At 34.6% G+C, this 21,178-nt stretch overlaps 3 protein-coding genes across 5 annotated transcripts; all 3 read right to left on the reverse strand.

Annotated features, from left to right (window-relative positions):
* Nucleotides 1–4,293: 4,293 nt before the first annotated feature.
* On the reverse strand, nt 4,294–7,104 carry LOC100259003 (nicotinate N-methyltransferase 1). Its single transcript, XM_002264530.4, has 3 exons — nt 6,393–7,104; nt 6,234–6,298; nt 4,294–4,795 (listed from the first exon to the last, which is right to left on the reverse strand). The coding sequence occupies exons 1-3, from the start codon at nt 7,102–7,104 to the stop codon at nt 4,496–4,498; spliced, it is 1,077 nt and encodes a 358-aa protein (XP_002264566.1). The 3' UTR covers nt 4,294–4,495.
* Nucleotides 6,408–15,850, reverse strand: LOC100243621 (carotene epsilon-monooxygenase, chloroplastic). 3 transcript variants are annotated; one of them, XM_019221707.2, is made up of 10 exons: nt 15,069–15,850; nt 14,210–14,506; nt 13,929–14,126; nt 13,345–13,446; nt 11,954–12,094; nt 11,745–11,852; nt 11,276–11,358; nt 10,940–11,102; nt 10,324–10,385; nt 6,408–7,346 (listed from the first exon to the last, which is right to left on the reverse strand). In XM_019221707.2, exons 1-10 carry the CDS (start codon nt 15,549–15,551, stop codon nt 7,334–7,336), a joined length of 1,650 nt encoding a protein of 549 aa, XP_019077252.1. In that variant the 5' UTR covers nt 15,552–15,850; the 3' UTR covers nt 6,408–7,333. The 3 variants fall into 3 exon arrangements, with proteins under 3 accessions (XP_019077252.1, XP_019077251.1, XP_002265015.2); XM_019221706.2 differs by lacking the exon at nt 6,408–7,346 and adding an exon at nt 7,387–7,714; XM_002264979.4 differs by lacking the exon at nt 6,408–7,346 and adding an exon at nt 8,350–8,860.
* A 1,649-nt stretch (nt 15,851–17,499) lies between these two features.
* Nucleotides 17,500–19,329, reverse strand: LOC100265936 (probable 2-oxoglutarate-dependent dioxygenase SLC1). Its single transcript, XM_010655702.3, has 5 exons — nt 19,192–19,329; nt 18,764–19,072; nt 18,403–18,650; nt 17,935–18,286; nt 17,500–17,835 (listed from the first exon to the last, which is right to left on the reverse strand). The coding sequence occupies exons 2-5, from the start codon at nt 19,049–19,051 to the stop codon at nt 17,590–17,592; spliced, it is 1,134 nt and encodes a 377-aa protein (XP_010654004.1). The 5' UTR covers nt 19,052–19,072; nt 19,192–19,329; the 3' UTR covers nt 17,500–17,589.
* Between the last annotated feature and the right edge of the window lie 1,849 nt (nt 19,330–21,178).

The raw sequence follows: 21,178 nt of genomic DNA on the forward strand, positions 1-21,178 counted from the left end.
TTTTCTTGTGTAACATTACATGATGCCAACTCCGGACACAGAAAGATTCGTATATCAGTTGTGGACCGTCTTTGAGTTTTTCTTTCCCAATGTCCGCCACTCATCTAGACTCACTAAGAGAGTTTTACAGCTTCAGAAAAGTCCCAAAGTAGAAAAATATGCAACAACGCATCACCAGGGCCCCCTTCGGCAAAAGCATCATATAATATGATTATTTAACTATAGTCTCTTCTCAGATTGCTCGGTAACTTGGGCTCTTAAATATCAATAATTTTCATTTCTTCTTACCAAAATGTATGTTCCCAACATGCTTGGGAAAAAAAAAAGAAAGGAAAAGGATAGATACAATGTGTTAATGGTATGAGAGGGAGAGTATCAAGATCCAGTCGCACCAAACATCAAACTTGGAACACAAGTAATAAATACCTTCCAAATGAAGTCATAAAAGCAGGGAACCAACCCAATGAAGTTAATAACACAGGGATCCAACTGACTGAACTTGAACTTGTACAAGTACAACCACTGAAAAGTTGCTATTATCTCCTGATGTCCTCTGGAGTCCTTTGTCACATATATGGTTCCAATGAATTGAAATTTTGCCAAATCAATGTATGAAAAAGAGAGATTTTAGGTCCAGGGCAGTGGGTTTCATACTTGACTGGACAAGTACCTCCTGAACAATATTAGATCCAGGCTGCCCTCCACGCCTAATGAGGGGGCTTGGCTTGCATCTTCAATTCTCGAGTTTGAGAATCGATTTGATGAGCCAACTTATTGAAAAATTCTAAGGCCCAGGTACAAGCCCACATCAGTGTGGAACTCATTACTGCTGGACAAATTGAGATGGCTTTCATTCCGTAATTGTAGAAATTCTGAGCCTTGCTGATATTGCCAAGTTTGGAAGCATTACGAGTGTGTAATGGAATTACGAATTAGGTATTCTTTAGCATTGGAGATTGAGATTGTGGGAGAATAAGGAAAACATTATTTTAGTGTTGTCCAAATGTGATTAGTTAAAAAAAATAAAAAATTAAACATGCTTTTTTTAAGGTAGTTGAGTAGGTCTGCTATAGTGATAGAAGAAAGAATTTTTAGCACCCGCATGGAAAATAAAAAGAAGAAAAAATGGTGGTAGTTCAAAAGTCAAATTTTGATGATTTTACTATTAGATTGTATGTTTTGAGGGTTAGTTTCCCTAAAATATATCTACCTTGAAAACCAAAAGTCAAAATTTTCAAAATTTTTTTTTTTTTTTAGGGGTGTATGATTATATAATTCTCATGCTCTAATATAGCTGATTGGACTTAGTTTTAACTTTTCATGATCTCTTTCATGACCAACTCTTTTTGTCAATAGATTGCACTCTGTTTTCACCTTGATTGATTCAAAGAAGTGAAGGCCAACATCTATTCCACTTTTCAATGACATGATGATAATTTTAATATAGAGTGATTCAAATTACAAATCTACCTTCACTTATTAAGTTACATGCGCAATATATGATATTTCTGTCTAATCAATCTAATCTCGTTCAACAAAAAAAGTCACAATGTTGATATTTAAGAAGTTTGAAAGACAATTATTTGATTTTAAACTTAAGGAGGTAATGTGTAAAACACGAGATAAGTTGAAAGGATAAAGTGTATTAAACTCTCGTTTTTAATTAATTGAAAAGGTAAAATTTACTTGCATAATAATCAAACAAATTATATGATATTCCTAATTTATTTTATAAACCAAATAACAAATTATAATATCTTTAAAAAAAATCATTTGATCTATTTTAGGGAATTCAAACATTTTGATACTTTAAAAATAGATGAAAATAAAGAAAGAATTATAAGATGACTCACTGTATTATTAACCCTTACTTTAAAGAAGTCACTCAAATTCTTGAGAAAAAATTGCTCAAATTCTTGAAAGAATTAATCTACACCTTTAAATTGTAGAATAAAGCAAATATTATAACTTTCTTATTTCTTACTCTTCAAATCAAAGTTTTTTGGAGACCATTTTTTTTCCTTTCTATTTTGTCTTTTCAATTTTTTTGTAATATGAAGAACAATTGAACTTTTATTTTTCTCTCTTTTCTTTCTCATTATTTGATACCATGTTGAGTTTTTTATTTTTTTTATTTATTATTTTTTATCTTTGTGAGATTTTATTTGCTTACAAAATAACATCTATTTTTAATTATAAGGTTTTCAATTTAATTGTTGTTGACAATGTAATAGATTTAACCTTATTTTTCATATTAATTTGTTTTTTTTATTCGTATAGTTGTATTTATAATATTTATTGGTTCTTCTATTTATTGATGGTTTAATTTATTTTTTATAAATTCCTTGGTAGGGGTATATTTTTTTTTATTATTTCTAAATATTTCCAAAAAATTATAAGGTTTTGTTTTACCCTCTAAACGCTGTACAAAGTTTTCTAAGGTTTAACTATCTGAACTATACACACTTGGTTCTTCTACTTTCTAGTCAATATTTTTTACAAATTCTATTATAGCAATTTTTACGATTCAATTACAATTTTAATTTTCCTCCGTGTGTGTTTTTTTTGCAAGTGATTTGTTTTCAATTAAATATAATATAAAAAATAATGATGATATTACCACATTTATCATAATTAATTTATATTTAAAAAAACATTTTTTTTTATTTTATAAAAAAATTGAAATAAAATATTTTACTTAAATGAGTAATTTTCCTGGACTAATAAATTAATAATATATTTACATATTTTTGTAATAAATAAATTAATAATAAATGCATATTCATATATTTTTTATATAAATAATTTGATAATAATTTGATATTTATGTATCGTTCAATAATTTTCCTAAGTTAAAAAATAAAAGTTTAATTTTAAATTTATGATTTTTATTTATTTATTTACATTATATTAATATTTATTATCTTATTATTATTATATTTATTTATATGATATTTATATATCTTTTAATATTAAAAAAATATTAATATTATGTAAAAAGATGAATATTTTAACCCTTCAACATTCATTGGAAGATCAAAGATAAGTATAAATTTATTTAAAAATATATTAATATGAATCTATTTATTATCAATAAAAAATTAGAGGAATTTATTATTAATTTATTAATATAAAGAATTAATACAAACACCTTTGTTTAAAAGTTTTCTATTATATTTTGTAAAATATTTTAAAAAACATATTTTATTACTTTGCACGTATTTTTTAACTAGTAATTAATAAATATCTTTAAAAATTCCATCTAAACATAAATTTTCTCCAATAAACTTGGTTTTATGTCAAAGTTTTGAAAAATAATCCATTTTGAATGGATAAATACCAAATATATATATATAGATATATTTAAATGATTTTTACCATAAAAGAACAAAAAAAAAAAAGTGATGACATTTTTGTTGGCTAACTTTTAGGCCAAAAAGAGTGAATAGTTAGATTTACAAATTGTTCAAAATTCTTCAAACTAAACAAGGAGATGCCGAAATGATAAATCACAATGGCTACAAAGTCAAATCCAAATAGAAAATTAAAGACATTAATAAAAGAAAGTGAGAGTATTATAAAATATTCTAAAAAGTTATCGTTTTAAAGAGTTCATGAGGACTTTAGTATATACCATGTACATAACTTGTGTAAGATATTTTAAAGAATTGTAAAGTATTTTAGAGTAGTGGAAAACTTTTGAAGCATCCAAAGAGTTTCTCAAGTCTCTTGAGTGCCTACAAATAGGGGATAATCTCATTTAGTCAAGACATCAATCATTTGAGAGTCTTCTAAACATTGTGAAGTGTTATAGGTTCAATCTCTCAAAGGAATACATTTTACATGGATACTCTCTCATCCCTATCTCTCCCACCAATTAGGGTCTTTCATCTCGATTTGTTTTCTCCTTTCTCTTGTTTCATCATCTATCACCGTATTCACATAGGTCGTCTTTTATACATATCCACATTCTTGCACTTTCACCCACTTTTTTTTTTTCTCTCCAAAAATGAAGACTAAACCTTAAAAAAAAATCCTTGCACCTATTTCAAGTGCAATAACAAAATGTGCAATATATATATAAAATAGGTAAAAAAAAGGTTTTTAAATCTTAAATTCTTATTTTATTTTGAAGGATTTACTTTGAATTTAGAATTGACTAACTCTTGAAAAGAGTTTTCTAAGAGGAGAGGGATGCTCCACAAACTCCAAAAGAAGAGCTCTAGTTTGTAACCAAAGTTACGGTAAGACTGCTTTTGGGTTCAAAAATCAGTACAAAACTACACCTTGAAATCTAAAAGAGGAGCTTCTAGCTATCTCTTTAATTAAGGCTCAAGTAATGAAATTGATAAATAACTACAAATGACCCCATCTTACCACAGTTACTGCAATGTTTCGATGCACAATATGCATGATTTATTAATCTGAGCAACAGATTAGGGCCTCCCAATGTGAGAATTCCATTTCCTTGGGTGTTGAATTTTACTTCTGGAAATCACTTTTGGAACTCTAAGACAGTATAGAAATGGTCGATATAGAATGCTCGTAAATGGGGGAAACCTGCAGAGAGACCCAGTTGCCTAAATTCTTCTTCAGTCCTATGCTTACCCTTGGCTCTGTAGATTGTCATGACAAAGATGTCTCCTTCCAAGAGGGCTCGTGTTCTAAGACTATTGTCTGACTCCTTTGGCAGCACTGGCTCGCAGGCTATCATCTTTCCACCCACCGGTAGTGCATTGTAGCAGTTCTTCATGATCAGCTTGCATTCTTCATCAGTCCAAGTTGTCAACACCCACTGTCAATTAACATTACAAAATTAAAAAGAATAAGTTTAAGTTCCATTTCCTGAATCAACCTGCTCAAAAATCTTCACGTGGAACTAGTACAGCTACCACAAGTCAAGAGTGTACTAAGGAAGTATATAAGTTAAAAAATACCACGGGAACACAAGACACGCTTACATGTGATATTAGCATTATTGAGAAGGGGCTGGAAGAGTGTTGATGCTCACTCTGTAGCATAGTGTTCTTTAGAATCTCAAAATATACCTCACATCACAATTTGTGGACCACATCAAAAAATCCAGTCCAAAAAGCATCCATCATCATGTCCATTTCAACCAGCTTTTTTCTTGTCCGCTACTCATTTGGACTCACTAAGAGGGTGAAAAATGTTCGCTCATTACTCCAGAAGTTTTAAGCCTCAGAAAAGTCCCAAAGTAGAAAAATATGCAACAATGCATCACCAAGGCCCCCTTGCCGCAAATGCATCATCAAAATTCATATGATATGATCATTTAACTACAGTGTCTTCTCAAGTTCAATCTCATGTTGAACCAGATTGGTTGGTTACTTTTATGGCTAAAAGAAAGAAGAGTAGAGGGGCTCTTAATATCAATAATTTTCATTTCTTCTTCTGCTAAAAGGCATATTCCCAAGCCAACATACTTAGGGAAAAAAAAAAGGAAAATCACAGGTATAAGGTGTAAATGGTGTCAGGGGACGAGTATCGGTATCAAGATTCAGTAACACCAAACATTAAGCTTGAAACATAAGTGATCAATACCTTCCAAATGAAGCCATAAAAAGGGGGAACCATCCCAATAAAAGAGGGATCCAATCGACTAAACTTAAACATGTATGACCATTGGAAAGTGGGTTTCATACTTGAATTGACAATTACCTCCTGAACAACATTAGATCCAGGCTGCCCTCCACACCTAATCTCACCATACATGCGGTGGCTTGGCTTGCATCTTCAAATCTTCACTTGAGAATCGATTTGATGAGCCAACATATTGAAAAATTTTAAGGCCCAGGTACCAGCCCTCAACAGTGTCAAACTCATTACTTCTGGACAAATTGTCCTTTTTGAATAGGTAGTATGTATAAATTAATAACCGCTAAACAAGAAAGACCGCCAAAGGGAAAACAGGACAAACCACCCTCCCTCTCAAGAAGACATCACTTAATATTTAGAATCAATCAAATGTATCCAACCTTCTTTTATGTACATACTAACAAAGCTGAAAGGTTACAAAGGAACCAATGTTTTAACTTCTGATGAGTCTAGTCCTCACTTTCAAAATATATTATAATATATTGAGCAATTCAACTATAATAAGATAGGAAAAAGAATCACGTTTCTTCGGGGTTGAAATGACAAAAATGAAATTGGAAAAAGCAAGTCTAAAATATTGCTGTGAGAAATGAGAAGGGAAAAGCAGGACGCACCTTCATAAAGATAGCATCGCCATCAGGAACAGATTTGAACATGTCACCTCCAACGTGGGTCACACCTGCAAAAGTCCAACGACCCTGATTAACTCTACATCCATTTCCCACACTCACACCTTCCTCTTATCCATCTCAAAAACACTCTAATATTCTCACCGGGAATGTTTGGGGCCTTGGCTACGACCTCCGGCAAGTCAAAGTTTATCCCCTCCTTAATATTTGTGTGTTTCTGTAAGATCATCCTCAGACAATCCCCTGCACTCCCACCAACGTCCACCAATCGTTGCACTCCATCAAACCCATTGTACCCGTTCAAAATAGCCTTCATGAAGGGCACGGATACCCCCGACATTGCCCTCTGCATCAGATCGTTCATCTCTGGTTTCTTACCATAGTAAGAATAGGCCGGCTCGCCGTTGGCTTTGACGAAGGGCTCGGTGGTGGAGTCCACAACGGCCTCGTGAACCAATGGCCACGCTGTCATCAACTCCTCCTGGTAGTGCTGCAGCACATACGCTCCGTAGGAGAGGCCGTCCGCATCGGTGACCAGCGTTTTTCCGATGTCGGTGAGGGAGTATTTCCGAAGGACTTGGTCGGAGGAGGGGTCGGTTAGGAGGTGCTCGGCGAAAACGCCGTAAGTGGTGAGAAGGCGGAGGATGCGTTGGAGATTGTGGGGATCACCAGAGGGGAGGACACGTGTTAGGATCTGGGAGGCGGAGAGGGGAGCGTTGGAGCCACCTTGCCAGATGGCATCAGGGACGTTGAGGCGTACGATAGCGTGGAGGCACATAGGGACACTGATCATGTTGGTGAGCTCCAATATAGCCAATCTGGCTTGATTTCGGCTCTCCAAGGTTTCGTCTTCCATGACTGCCTCTTTCTCTTTCTGTAGACTGCACTCTCTTCTCTTGGCCTTGGATGGATGAAGAAGAGAGTCCCTTCCACTTTCCACCTATGGAGGGTGTTTTGGTCAATTTATCGGACGATGCTTCCGATGCAATCTTTTTGGATACTAAAATTATAGTGGGGTTATGTTTTGTCGTTTGCCCCTAATTTTCCATCTTTCATTTGTGGGACTTCTGAGTGGTAAATGGCACCTAGTTGTGGCACCTGTGCAGCCCACAAAAGTTGAAACTTGAAATTGAATGGAGGAACTAATCACATTTCACACGTTCTAAATTTTTGCCTTTTTAGAATGGGTTACTGTGTCAACCTTATTTGGTTGTATCTTTAATTCATTTTATAATCATAACTTTATCATCCGACCATCATTAACTTCCTGTAATAAATTCATATTTTCTCTTGGGTTGGTCTCCTTCACCTCCTTGGCCCACCTAGGCGTGCTCTCTGACGCGACGGCAAGGACGTTTAACATCTGGCCATGACGAAGACCCAACAAAAGCTTGAAGACCTCTCAAGTTTCTTCCTAGTTATGATATATATGATTAGTTGCTTCATTCAATTTCAACCTCTGCGGCCTGACAGGTATTTACCATTTAGAGTGGTGTAAAATCCAAACACACCCACAAACATAGATGAAAGGTGTGAAGAAAGCCAAAAAAAAAGGCATGGCTATTTTGTGATAAAGTAATTTGTTATCAAAATATTTAATTTTTTAATGATAATGTTTAGTTAAAAATAATAATAATATTTTTAATTTCATTTTTGATGGAATATTTTAAGGTAAATTTCAATCACCTTCCCTTATGTTTGAGTTAAATTTCAAATTTCCTTATATTTTTCAGATCACATAATTACTACATTTTTCTAAATATTTCTCTGAGAATTTTTTTTTTAAATTTTTATATTTGAATATTTTCTTTAAAGAGGATAATTTTCCTATGCAATTAAGAATTGGTAATTTTATAAAGTTCGTATTTGGTATGGGATCATGAATTAACAGGAGTGGAATTAGAAACAAAGACCAAAAGGATAAGGATATGATATGTGCACACGTCTCATGTTTATAAGGCCTCAAGAAGACCTATTTGCATTGGCACAGGCACCAGGTTCGCTTTTATATATATATATATATATATATATTTATAGTGAGCCCCTATTTGTTAACCATCTCTCAAAACATCCTTCTTTTTTTTAAATATATATATATATATATATATATATATATATATATATATATATATAAATTAATTTGAAAATTCAGAATATTCTTTGCTTATTTGAAAATATAAAAGATATGCAAGTAGCCTCCATAAAACAACATCAACTTTTCCCACAATCACATCCTTGACTTTTATTTTGTTAAGGAAAGGATAAACAAAGACAAACATTCACATCCTTGACTTTTATTTTGTCATGATAAGGATAAGCAAAGACAAACTTTTTTTAGCATATCTAAAGATCAATACTATGTTAGAATCATTCCAGAGATGCGCGGAAAATTGCCATGTTATTCTTCATATGGATGGTTGGTGATGCATGATATTCAATCAGATGATTGTTTTCTTCTTAATCCTAGTTCATCCGGGACTATCCTGCTCCCTCCATTAGACTTTTTAATTATATGATATGCATTTTATCATTGCCTCCAAAGGATCCCAATTGCCATATTTTGTTTCTCGTAACTGACTTTTTTGTGTCTTGTTGTCCCAGCGATAATGAATCTATTAAAAGAATATCAAATTGAAGCTTATGGATCAAGAAACATATCTAGAAAGTGAGAATGAAGAAATTGAATTCTATAATGGTTTTAAAGTAGCGAAATCCCATATTGGGTAAGTTCTGACACATGTCTGTGAAGATGCAGACTACCTACACTGGACAACTTGGACAAAACAATCTTATGAAGCTTCATTGTTCCCTAGGATTGACTTTGGGTCTTTCCTGCATAGCTTAGGTGGAGGGCAAAGAAGGCCTTCTTTCGTAGGGGCCTGAGCCATCAGTGAGATACTACTCTAGAAGAGCTAGAATTTTAACCTTATGTTAGGACCTACAGGCCAAGGGACAATCTCAGGTAGATAGTTGAGGATGAAGAATTTGAATACAATAATGAAGAAAGCTACACCGAAAATGAGAATGAAGAACTTTAATTCGAGGATGAAGAATTTCAATATGATGATGAAGAAAGTTACACAGAAAATGAGAATGAAGAACTTGGATTTGAGGATGAAGAATTCTAGTATGACAATGAGGAAATCAATGAAGAACTTGACTTTGAGTTTCAACATGATGATGAAGAAATTTACGTAGAAAATGAGAATGAAGAACTTGGACTTGAGGATGAAGAATTTCAGCATGGGGATGGAGACGTTTATCTAAGATTTATGACACAACTCTAATAGGTTGCAAATTGGTAGTTGCTGATTTTGAAGGTTCATCTATTCAATTTTGGCCATTGATAAGGGATGAGCGGATTCTACCAAGAAGACTAAAATGTTACCTGATGGAATCTCATGGTGAGCTCTTGCTAGTTCATAAGATATACTCAAACTATGCCAGATTTTTGGAAGAGGATATTGATTTTGAAATTTTTTGAATTGATTTCTCCAACATGGAGTTAGTGGAGGTGAGAAACATAGGGGAACGATCAATATTTCTTGAGAAGTCCACAGGCAGATGTTTTGATGTTGTTGAACCGGAATTAGAAAAAATTCTATCTATTTTATAGAATTTGAAGATAGATATCTCTATATGTTCGATATTGAAGATGGTAGCATTTTAACATCCTTGCCATGTCCAATTGTAAGCACTTGTAATTCATCACTTTCTTGAATTGAATTATAAATCATTTCTTTTTTCATATTATTAATCTCTTCCAAATGTGTGTTCGATTGGGAAAATTTGGGATGTTTGGGCTAAAATTTGGGATCAATATTTCTATGGATGTTCATGCATGTTGAGGCCTAAATTCTGATGCCATACTTTCAGTTTCCCCAAGTGTATAACACCCAACACCTAACAAACAAATGTTCTTACCACACCAGAAATCCTCTACCAATATGGAAGACAGCATTGTTTACTGATTGCTATTAATGTTATACACTCAACAACAGAAGTATAAACATTTTTAGTAATGAATGAAAAGAATCAGAACATTATCACTTGGATATAAAATTTACGATTTTACCTAGAAGATGTTGGAACAAATGCAGATGGAATTTGCCTTTGAGTCAATTTCATGTACAAGCCCTGCAACAAAAAGCCACATTATTTGGATAACTATGTTCATATATCAAGAGTTAAGAATCAGGTATGAATCGAATTTTAGGGCATCATTGTGTGAACAGGTTATTTGTTCAGCTCAAACAGTGCATCATATAAAGTTCAAGCATTTTTCAGGCCTGTGTTGGAGTAATCAAGTTCGAACACAGAGTATTCTTGGATCCAAGATATAAGAAGACATTTACAGATTCACAAGCAACTGTATGCCTGATCTTTTTTTTTTCATTTTTTCTTTTTTATCTCTATTAGATTGGGTATGTTTGACTTTGACTAAACAGTGTTCCTATCCAGATATTACCAAGCAAGAGTTCCGAAAAAATCTCTATAAATGTTTTTTTTATCACATTCAGATCCTAATCAGATATGTAAATTTGCCTTCTCTTTTTGTGTCTCTGATAGGGACTAGGGAAATGTATGATACTGCTACAGTACTATTATTTAACTCAGGTTTGGAATCCTAATTAGGCTGTGTCATGAGTACTAGTGCATTGAGGAACATAAGTGTATGTCAAGAATATTACATTTGTTGTATGAATAGTTGCCCCGGTAGTCATGCTAATATTCTGATCAGGAACCAGCTCAAAATTCATGTGCTGCACAAAGATTGCAAGTGCAACAATCGCTTCCAGCAAAGCAAACTGATCACCAACACACTTACGTGGGCCCCCACTAAATGGAATGAATCTACAACATATTTTCTGGAATTAGAATAACAGGAAACATAAAAGCAAAGCATTATTTTTGGGCTGTATGCCCAATAAATAGCTCTGATTTCCAAGAATCAAACCTCAAAACCACAGAAAAATGAGAAGGTGGATAAGCTTGGCATCTTGAAAGGACTTGGAAAAAATAAATACCTGAAATCTGTATTTGTTTCATTAGGCACAGGACCTTCTAAGTCGAATCTTTCCGGCAGAAAATCTTCTGCTCTTTCCCAGACCTTGTGTACATTTACAGTGATAAAAGTAGAAGGAAAAATTATTTAACTAGAAAACAAAGGAATGGAAATTCAGCATCCTCTAAAAATATGCATCATGGATTGAAAGGGAAACTTCTTGTACACCAAGAATCTAGAGTAGAAAGTTCAATATATGAATCGGGCTTAATTCTTCCATATTCAGAATTTGTGAAGAGGGGAACTTTGAAACTTGGTAGCTGATAAGGAACTAAATTTAGAGAATGCTAATTACTGAGTTACTAAATAGAATTCATCAAAATTGCAGCAGAAAGCAAAGGTCTTTACTTGTAAGAAGCAGCTTGAATTAAAGAAATTACACTTGATCCATTAAAACAAACATTCAAGAGAGATAGTATATAAGGAGACACCTGAGAGGAGTGATGGATATTATATACTGAAATCATTATATCTTGACCAGCATTGACCTTGTAATTTCCAGGAAGCACATCAGCGACTTTAGCTCTTCTTATCAAAACCTACAACAAATAAGAAATGCTGACACCCGCAAGAAAATATCTTCACAGAAAAAAATTGTATTATGATTCAGTCAACTTGAAGGATGCAGGGTTGCACCTACAGGAGGATGAGGGTATAGACGCATGGACTCATTTATGCAACGTGTTAAGAACTTGAGATCCTTTATATCTTCATACGAGGGAGACCTTCCCTGTAAAACCCTGTCGACCTCTTCTTGTGCTTTCATCAGAGAAGAAGAGTTCTGCATGAAAACATTTGTGAACAATAGGCAGCTAATCCATAGCCCTTTTCAATTGAACCAATCTCCAGCTTTACATTTCAGCAAAATGTCACTCACTTAGAGTTGTATACAAAGTATATGTATTATTAGATACATGGTAAAGATTATACAAACTTGAGCAAATGATTGAAAGGGACATAAAGTCATTAATGCAATAAGTTGAAAAAATAAATGCCTCAATCAAAGACGTGGCTTTAGATAGATTGAATGCCAGAAAGAAATCTGTCACCAAACACAAATAGTTTATCTAAATTCCTGAGAGTGATAAAAACATAAATCTTACACAAAAAAAAATGATATTATTATACAAACAATCTTGGTGTTTGGGTTACTGATTGAGCACCACAAACCAGCTCTTGTAAAAGCCTTTCACTTTATACACACAACAAACATTATCATTGAAAATGAATAGGCCATAAATAGATTAAACATGACAAGAAATACCATAATTTTTGCAAGTATATATCCAGCAAACAATTTCAATGCCCCTAATTATGATTTCTCATTTTCAATAGAAACCCCCAGTCACATAAGTTATACTCTGATAAGCCAATGTTTCTTGCCATCTGAACCATTTGATCTAATGTCTATTGTCTGTGTCATTGTTTCAACCTCTACATGACTTTTCTTTTTTCTTTTTTTCTTTTTTTTCTTTTTCTGCTTTTTCTTTTTACTTTTTATATGATAAGTTAAAGCCCATACAAATTCTAAAAGAAAAAGACCCAGCAACCTTGGGGTGATTTAAGAAACCCCCTAGCTGAGCAAGATTGAATCCATTATATCTTTTCGAATATTTTTTTTTCTTGCATTTACTAAATCTATATTTGATTCATGGCTGACCCAAGCTCAAGTAGTTTGCCTTCCTTTGGTTCAATATATGTGAGAAATTAATTGTGATAAAGTTCATATGATAAATACCTTATTCCATAAATATAAATAAGTGAATAAATACCCCATAGGGTGTGGTTATGTTATCAACCCTATTGGTTTTCTGTATATGTATACGTCGTGTATACCTTTTTATTAATACAGTACCTGTTTACTCATTATAAATAAATAAATAACTATTGCCTGTTCCACATTTCACTGTTTACTTAAGACCAGAAACTTAGAGAATTTATCTTTGCAATTCAACATACAAAGTGGCAACATTTTCTTTACTAATAGAAGGGAAAACGTTGTAAAGAGAAACATGATGATTGTAATGATACCTTACTTAAAAGATATAATGTCCAAGTCAACACTGAACCAGTGGTCTCATGCCCAGCAACCAACATTGATAAAAGGTCATCTCGTAATTGCACACTTGAAACCTAAGATATACAGCACCATTATGTTAAATCTGAAAATAAAGCAAGCTGGAAACAATAAATCTGATATTGGATCAGGTTTGAACAGAAGCAGTAAATCTCAAGACACCTTGGAAACCAAAGCCCAATATTGACTACATCATAGTTCTTCACTTGACAGTATAGTCCCTATTGTGTGCGTGTATGTCTTTTATTTTCCTTATCTCCCATTTTCCCACATTTTAATTTACTTTATTGCTTTTTCTGCTTATTACTTGTTATACACATGCTTTAAATCTACATATCTGTTTTATCTGGGAATCTACATATGCCCTTGACACTTCTAGAGCAGGTTGAAGTAGCCTAGCTCCCAGACGATATAGAATTGCTTTTGTCCACTTACTCCAATGCAAATTTGCAATCTCAACACTAAAGTCAAAAACAATCACAACAAGAGAAAAATGCTAGAGTTCAAAGAATTGTACAATAGAAAATCATAAACAGACCTCTTCTCTGCTAGCAAGCAAGAAACGAAGGATGCTTGGATCTGAGTCATTAACATATTCATCCTCATCAATCCTCTCACCCTCTCTTTCCACAATTTCTTTGCACTTAGCAATAAGTTCTTCTACAGTTTTCCTTATCACTGTTACTGATTCTTCAGCTTTTATTTGTCTAGGGATTATCTTACACAAAGCTTTGACCTGCAACATGAACAAAATTGGCCTAGTATAATTGTCAAAATAACAAAGAAAAAAAGTAAGAAAGGGTGTGAGTTAGGAATTGCCTTCCAGTATGGTAAAAGGTCAGTTGATCGAGCCTCAGCCTCTTTCAATGCAGTGTAAACTGCATCAATAACAGGACTATCAGCAGTAAGTGAATCAAAATTGTAGTTGAACACAGATAGACCGATGACATCCAGAGTCAATTGAGAAAACTTCTCCTCCATGTTTACAGCACTGCCATTGAGTGCATCAGTTCTAAGATTCTCTACCAATCTCTCAGCACATTTGCAAAACACCCGATCAACAATTATGGATAAGTATCGCTTGTGAAGAGAAGGAACCACAGCCCTGCGCCTCACCTATCAGAAATCAGATTTTTATTCTGACAGAGCAACACTAAAGAAGCAAGAACAACCCTTAAATATTCATTCACAATTATTGAAAGCTTCTAAACTAAAAATTCAAAGTAACATCAAACATTATTTTAGGAGCTGATTTAACTTGACAGGAAAATGAAATTTGGGCTCCATTGATTCTTTAAGTCGATAAAAACTAAATTGACATGGGAATGAATTAAGAGATAGTAAAGAGCTGAAAGCACAAGGAGAAGATATCAAAGATTCTTATGCTTTTTATATTGTTATGGCTTCCAAAACATAAAAAAAAAAAATAATAATGATTCACATTAAATAATCCAAATTGTATACCCAACTCAGTTGAATGGAAGCATTTGTTTTCTTCGTTACAAATAATGTGACAAACAAAAGATAAAAAAAATCGGATCCCTTCTTTTCTCCTACAATTTTCAGAAGCCAATGGAGCATAGAGGCTGTTGATCATAAGCCCTTATACATCACCGTAATAAATTATAACAACTTTATACACAAAAAAAAAAAACCAAGCGAAGCAGCAGGGGAATACCGTCCAAAGCTCGCCTTCCGCAATGGCAAAACCCGATCCGAACAAAAACTCCGAAACCTCGGCCACGAGACCCTTGGCGTATTTGCCATAATTCCTCAGAACATGCTTAGCAATAGCGGGGTCACTGACAACCACAAAATTGCGGGGCCCGGCGGCGAGCCGGTAAATGGGTCCGTACATATTCATCCATCTGAACAAAGGAAGGAAGAGGGCACCACCCAGGAGCTCAGACACGTCATCCAGTTTAGCAGTGGCCATGGGTATACCGGAGTCGTCTTGGCCCATGGTGAGAGACCGGCTCAGAGAGGTCAGCCAGTCAGGGCTCACCCAGGAGCTGCTTCTGGTTGGTTTAGGGTTGTTGTCTGAGGAACATGTTATGGAGAGATAGGGAAGTGAGGGATTAGGAGGGAGTGTGGTGGGTTTGAAGTTGAAGGTAGGGGGTGTGAGGAGTGCGAAAGAAGAGAGAGACATCAAACTAGGCATGTTTGTAATAATGGCTCTGGGTCTGGGGACCGAGAATTAGCCTTGGAAGACCTTACTGCTCTCTCCACCTCACTCTCTCAACAATCACCATAGCCACTGCTGCCGCCTGTATAGATTGGGTTTCTCAATGTGGCTTATAATTTTGCCCTTTGATTTTTGCTGCAATTTCAAGTCCTATTATCCCTACTTTTTCCTGAAATTTGCTTAATTTCTTTATCAGTTATAAATCACCTACTACAATCAATTTCATTCCCTACTGCCTTGGCTCGGTCCTTCACATGGAAAGCCTGATTCTCAAACCTTCTCTAATCACAAGTTTTCAGAATTGCATTTTATATTTGAAATTTGTTTTTTTTTTTTTCTATTGCAAAAGCTATCATAATATTATTTATTTGAACACACTAATTCAAACAAGTTTTTATAAAATATATTACATCTATCCGAAAGGTTAGTAATAATGGAAACCGACTCAAATGCTATTTTTAAGAAAATTGGAAGGTTATTGATACTTTCTTGATAGAAGATATTCTTAAAGGAGTTTTTTTATTATTATGCAGAATAATTGTTAGGAAGTGCCTTAAATTTTTAATCGGATATATCTTAAGTTGATATATTATTGTAATATTATATTTTTTTGTAAAATAAGGATAATTATTATAAATATCTTTATAAATATTATAAATTATAAAAAGAATAGGTCATGAGATAGAGATGAATTTGTTGAAACTATGAACCGAATAGACATATGAAGAAGAACGAGATATATTTAATGGAGTAAGAAGGTTTGTGGTTTAAGGTGTAAATACAAATGGTAGAGAAATATAAAATATTTTAGAAACTCAATAATTGTATTTGGTTTTATCCTTTATAAAATTATTTATGGTATAATGAGAATATTCTCTTTCATTCATGAATGTAAACATGGTTTGTCGAATTATGTTAAAACCTCGTATGTTATGTTGTGATTATTTTATCTTTTTTGTTCTTAATCTAACATTGTTTACATCAAAGCCTATGTTACCACAATAGTTAACAATATATCATTTGTATTTGAAAATAAATAAGATAAATCAAGTAGGTTAATTCCTCTTATTTAAATTGTCTCTCTAAATTCGTTGGTGTACATCTTGTTGGAGGAGTGCCATGATTTGCCTTTCCTGCAAGTCCTCTAAGCCACCAGGTCCCAGCTGAGACGAACCTTATCCGGGTCCAAGTCAGAGCTATGTAACGATTTTCGTGCATACCATGGGATCCACCCTTCCTGAGTCCTCCATCTCGGATTCACGCACCTTACCAGCTTAACGGACTGCTTTAGAATAAAATAGAAACCCTCAAATTCACATGCATTCATAGTCTGGCCGAAGATGAAATCATCTCTGTTGTTGAATTCAAATAACTTCATTTCAAGCAAAAGCAACAGGTTTTGTTAAATGAAAAGGAGAATGGAGCGATTTCTTTTCTATTAGACATTCATTATGGACAACCAGGTCATACTCATCATCTTATTTGTAACTCCATGACCTTAAGGCTCCCTTGTTAATTTCTCACTCCATTATTGAATACTAAAAAGAAGGTATGAAAGTCTCCAGAAAGGAGGAATACTTGCGCGCCTTCCTATTAGTTTTTTAAATAAGAGATCTAAGGAGAACACAGAGAATTAATTGAAGTCAACCCATATTAATTAGTTGATCTGACACGAATATGGAGTAATTGAAATCAGCCAACATATTGATTAATGTATTGGGACATGATGTTTGATGTTTAATAATTGTATGCTTCCAATAATAGATGCGTGTTGCTAGAATTTTGTTTCTCTTTCTAGCTTCTTCCAGCCTTATTCAATGAATGCGCCTGACGGTACCAACACAATTGGAACTGGATTTTACAATTAGCCCGAAGGTAGGACATGAGGGAAGTGGTAAGAAACTTTAATCGATCATTTCTATGCTTGCTCATGAAATCACTTATACATTTCCACAACCACTGCTAAATAATTGAGGCTACAAAAGTCAAACTACATAATAATATTTCTCAGACTTCAACTCAATTTCCGAGACTCCAGGAAATTCTTCCTCTTGGGCTCACAGGAAGAAATGTAGTCCAGAAAGCTAGCAAAATCTGTATCCTTGTAATGCCTTGGATTTTCTTGGCTGATGAGCTGGGGGGCCGGTTTTACCATGCACTTGAAGGGAAGACTGTGCAAAGAAGCGACCGAAATACGAGGCTTTGTTGAATTCACAACTACTCTATGCAACACACTCTTGTACTTCCCATTGCTAAAGATCTGATACAAACCAAGTCATATATACACATGGTTAAGCAAAGGAAAAAGGAAAAAGAAAAAGCATCAAATCGTGAATGGTAATTAATTTGATGGACCTACCTCAAGGTGGTCGCCGATGTTGATGACAAAAGAATTGGCAAGTGGTTCAACTGTTAACCATTTTCCTTTGAACTGTATCTGTAGACCCTGAATATCATCTTGTAGAAGGAGAGTAAGGAATCCATAATCAGAATGTGGAGGCATTCCTAGTGTGAGTTCGGGTTCCGGACACGGCGGGTAGCAGTTAACAACCATGAGCTGGCTCCCATCCTGGAATTTTTCTAAAATGTCATCATCTTCTTCTCCTGTCTTTTTCTTGGTGTCTCCACATAGCCCCAAGCTCTCTAGGATGGCCTCCATTAGCGTTAGAAACAAGTACTTGGTTTCTTTGGAGTAAGTAACCGCCAATTTCCTAATAATTAATATATTATATATATATAAAAAAACAAATTATATATATATATTAGTTATATGTCAACATATATATTGTTTTTCTGGTTTATTCTGAGCTGAGCTCTCAAGTCTCACCTAAAGTCCACGGGAGAAGATGGCCAATGAGGAAGGACATCTGATAAGGGATGACACATTAGCTTCAAGAAGTCTCGCCAACAAAAAACACCATCTTTGGTCTGGTTGAAGCTAGTTCCATATCGAACTGGCGAGCACATATCTGCAGACATGTACTTGGCTCTTTCTTCCATGGGGAGATCAAAGAACCTTTGGCTCACGTCAATCATGCTGCTGATGATATCGCTGGGAATACCATGATTTACCAACTGCATTAATCCAGAAACAGCCCATATTTTGTAAGTTCCAATTCAGCTATATGTCTGGAGAAAATTCAAATCATAGTTTTAGGCAAAATGATTTTGAACTGAGCAATACCCACCTGAAAAAACCCATATTCTTCACAAGCATTAGCGATAGACTTGAGGACTTGGGACCTATTGGAACCTTGTAACTCAGCAAAATCGATTACGGGCAAATTCAGACTAAGCTCGGCTGCATTGGGTACTCCATTATCCGAACTGGGTCGTTCAGAGACAGGCAATATGTACTTGTTAGGAACTTTTGAAATCCCATTTTCACAAAGGTGCTTCACTCCATTCTGGTAGTGGGTATCTAAGGGATCATTCTCCTGCTTACTCTCAGTTGTTATTCCCATTGCAGGAGACATGTAGTATATATCAAACACCACCTGAAACACATAAATATTTGAAAAAAAGAATGTAATACACCAATCTTTTCTGTGTAGGTGAAAAATAGAGAAAAGAAAAGAGAATTTGGACTAGGAATAAAGGTGACTCCCCCACTTACCTTCTAGTAAAAAACTTGAAAGAGGTAGAACAAGGATATACACGGACTGAGAATGAAGAGTGCAGATTTTGAAGAGGAGTTGGTGTATTTATAGGAAAGAATCAAGCGATTCGAATGGTGCAACAGTAGCAAGTTTTATGAAAAAGAAAATGGGCTCTGCGGTTTGTGAATTCCATTCAAGACTGGTTCTCTATAACAAAACCGTTGACTGCGCACAGTCACAGCACGAGATGGTAGGGTCAGCAACCCCCAATAAGATAGCCACAAAATTTCAACTATAATGCACTGTCCTCTTTCCTAGGACCTACCTTGAGAGTGAATCTGTCTCTTTATATAAATGGTGGAATGCCATGGCTGACTTTTGGTAATCACCTCAGCTTGAGTAGGGTCCCTTTCCTATTCACTCGAATATTACAAATTTATGGGTTTTATGCTTGTCCTCTCCCTCTCAATCTCAAATATTTTGATTAATTCTCTTTATTTAGTTTGTTGGGGGCTAGTGTTAGTGACAACAGTGGTCAGAACTCCAGGCAATTCGGTGGGTTGTTTCGGCCATTTTTGATTGCTTATCACAAACTATGCATTCCTAGGCTGTCTTAATGGACCTAAATGAGCCTTTATAATTTCTTCAATTATTATGGATACGTATTCTGATGAGTACCGGATCTAACTATTCATTCTATGACTTGCTCGTGAAGCTCACACATCATCCAGAGAATTCTAAGGACTAAATCTCAAAAATTGAGGGCCAGAGGTTGAAGCTGTCATGGGAAGAACTGGTCAGTCCTTATCCACCTTTTGCCTTGGTGACTTTTATGGTGATTGTGATTGAAAATTTGAGTATTACCACGTACGTATTTATCCTTGTTCTTATTCATTATTCTCAGCAGATTACTATCACTCGTTAACTTCGGGACAAATCATTGGGCAGACCGGCAACAGTGTAATTTGTCTCAGTGACCCGGCTTGATCTTTCTGTAGGCTTGAACAATGACTTGACTTGGAAAAAATCAACCAAATTTCAATTCGTGTTTGACTTGGGACAATGCCTGAAGCAGCCAGACTGCTTTAATGTACTTGATTAGTAGTTTATATATGACTTAAAACTCAAACTATTTCAGTTGCATGCCTAAACACCTCATATATATTGATCAGGTGATCATCAGATTGGCCCGAGCTTCAGAAAAAGGTGCTTTAGGAGCTGTACTGTGCATTGAGATCGATCCTCTCTTGGAGCCCGCTTGGACCTGTTTGATTAGCAAGCATAGAGCTTAATTCAATTAGCATTTGGTCAGCATAAATAAGTCAATTAATTTTATAGTTTCCGAGGCTTTCATTGGATATCAACTTTCCATTGACTCGTATATGAAATATGAAAACATGTACCTGCATGGTCTGGGACGTATTAAATAAAGCTATCTCATTAATTGGTATATATACATTTGTGCTAGCTTCATGTATTTTAGATGACTTTTGGGTTTGTAGATACGTCGGACCAACAGACCAAACAGTAAATATGAAACATATTATAGCATATATATATATATATATATATTCCGACTAAAATGCAAAGCAACCCTCTGGTCAGTTGGTGACATGTTATATATCTGCTCATCGTTTTGGAGATAATATGATCAACACTTAAACATTCACGTACTTATCTGCAATTAAGAATCATTCTTGCGTTCTTATATCAGAGTGTCCACCATTAATGCATGACTATGTCTACTTAATTAGCCTACAATATTATCATATAGATTTAAATCAATTGTTCATTTTCCTGGCAACTGCAGAAAAGAAAAATGAATTGAATGCATCACTCTTCACATGTCACAGACTTCATCATCTCGACGCATAAAATAAGCTTATCCATGCATTACAGCTAGCGGTTGACCTCAGAAGCATTTTTGTACTAATAAAACTAAATACGAATATTTTACAAACGTGTGTTATATGAGGTAGCTAGGTATCTATCCTATATGACTTC

Source organism: Vitis vinifera, chromosome 8 (genome assembly GCF_030704535.1).
Source record: "Vitis vinifera cultivar Pinot Noir 40024 chromosome 8, ASM3070453v1".
Classification (NCBI taxonomy): Eukaryota; Viridiplantae; Streptophyta; class Magnoliopsida; order Vitales; family Vitaceae; genus Vitis; species Vitis vinifera.

Excerpts from the sequence above, each read along its gene's own strand:
- LOC100259003 (XM_002264530.4), bottom strand. The coding sequence starts at position 7,104 with ATGGAAGACGAAACCTTGGAGAGCCGAAATCAAGCCAGATTGGCTATA. Across the intron at positions 6,299-6,392 it reads CAAGGCCCCAAACATTCCCG|GTGTGACCCACGTTGGAGGT; the intron begins GTGAGAATATTA and ends GGACTTTTGCAG. Across the intron at positions 4,796-6,233 it reads GCGATGCTATCTTTATGAAG|TGGGTGTTGACAACTTGGAC; the intron begins GTGCGTCCTGCT and ends GTTAATTGACAG.
- LOC100243621 (XM_002264979.4), bottom strand. The coding sequence starts at position 15,551 with ATGCCTAGTTTGATGTCTCTCTCTTCTTTCGCACTCCTCACACCCCCT. Across the intron at positions 11,103-11,275 it reads GAAACAAATACAGATTTCAG|ATTCATTCCATTTAGTGGGG; the intron begins GTATTTATTTTT and ends AATATGTTGTAG. Across the intron at positions 10,386-10,939 it reads CAACTATTCATACAACAAAT|GGCTTGTACATGAAATTGAC; the intron begins GTAATATTCTTG and ends TTTTTGTTGCAG.
- LOC100265936 (XM_010655702.3), bottom strand. The coding sequence starts at position 19,051 with ATGTCTCCTGCAATGGGAATAACAACTGAGAGTAAGCAGGAGAATGAT. Across the intron at positions 18,651-18,763 it reads AAGAATATGGGTTTTTTCAG|TTGGTAAATCATGGTATTCC; the intron begins GTGGGTATTGCT and ends GGATTAATGCAG. Across the intron at positions 17,836-17,934 it reads ACATCGGCGACCACCTTGAG|ATCTTTAGCAATGGGAAGTA; the intron begins GTAGGTCCATCA and ends GGTTTGTATCAG.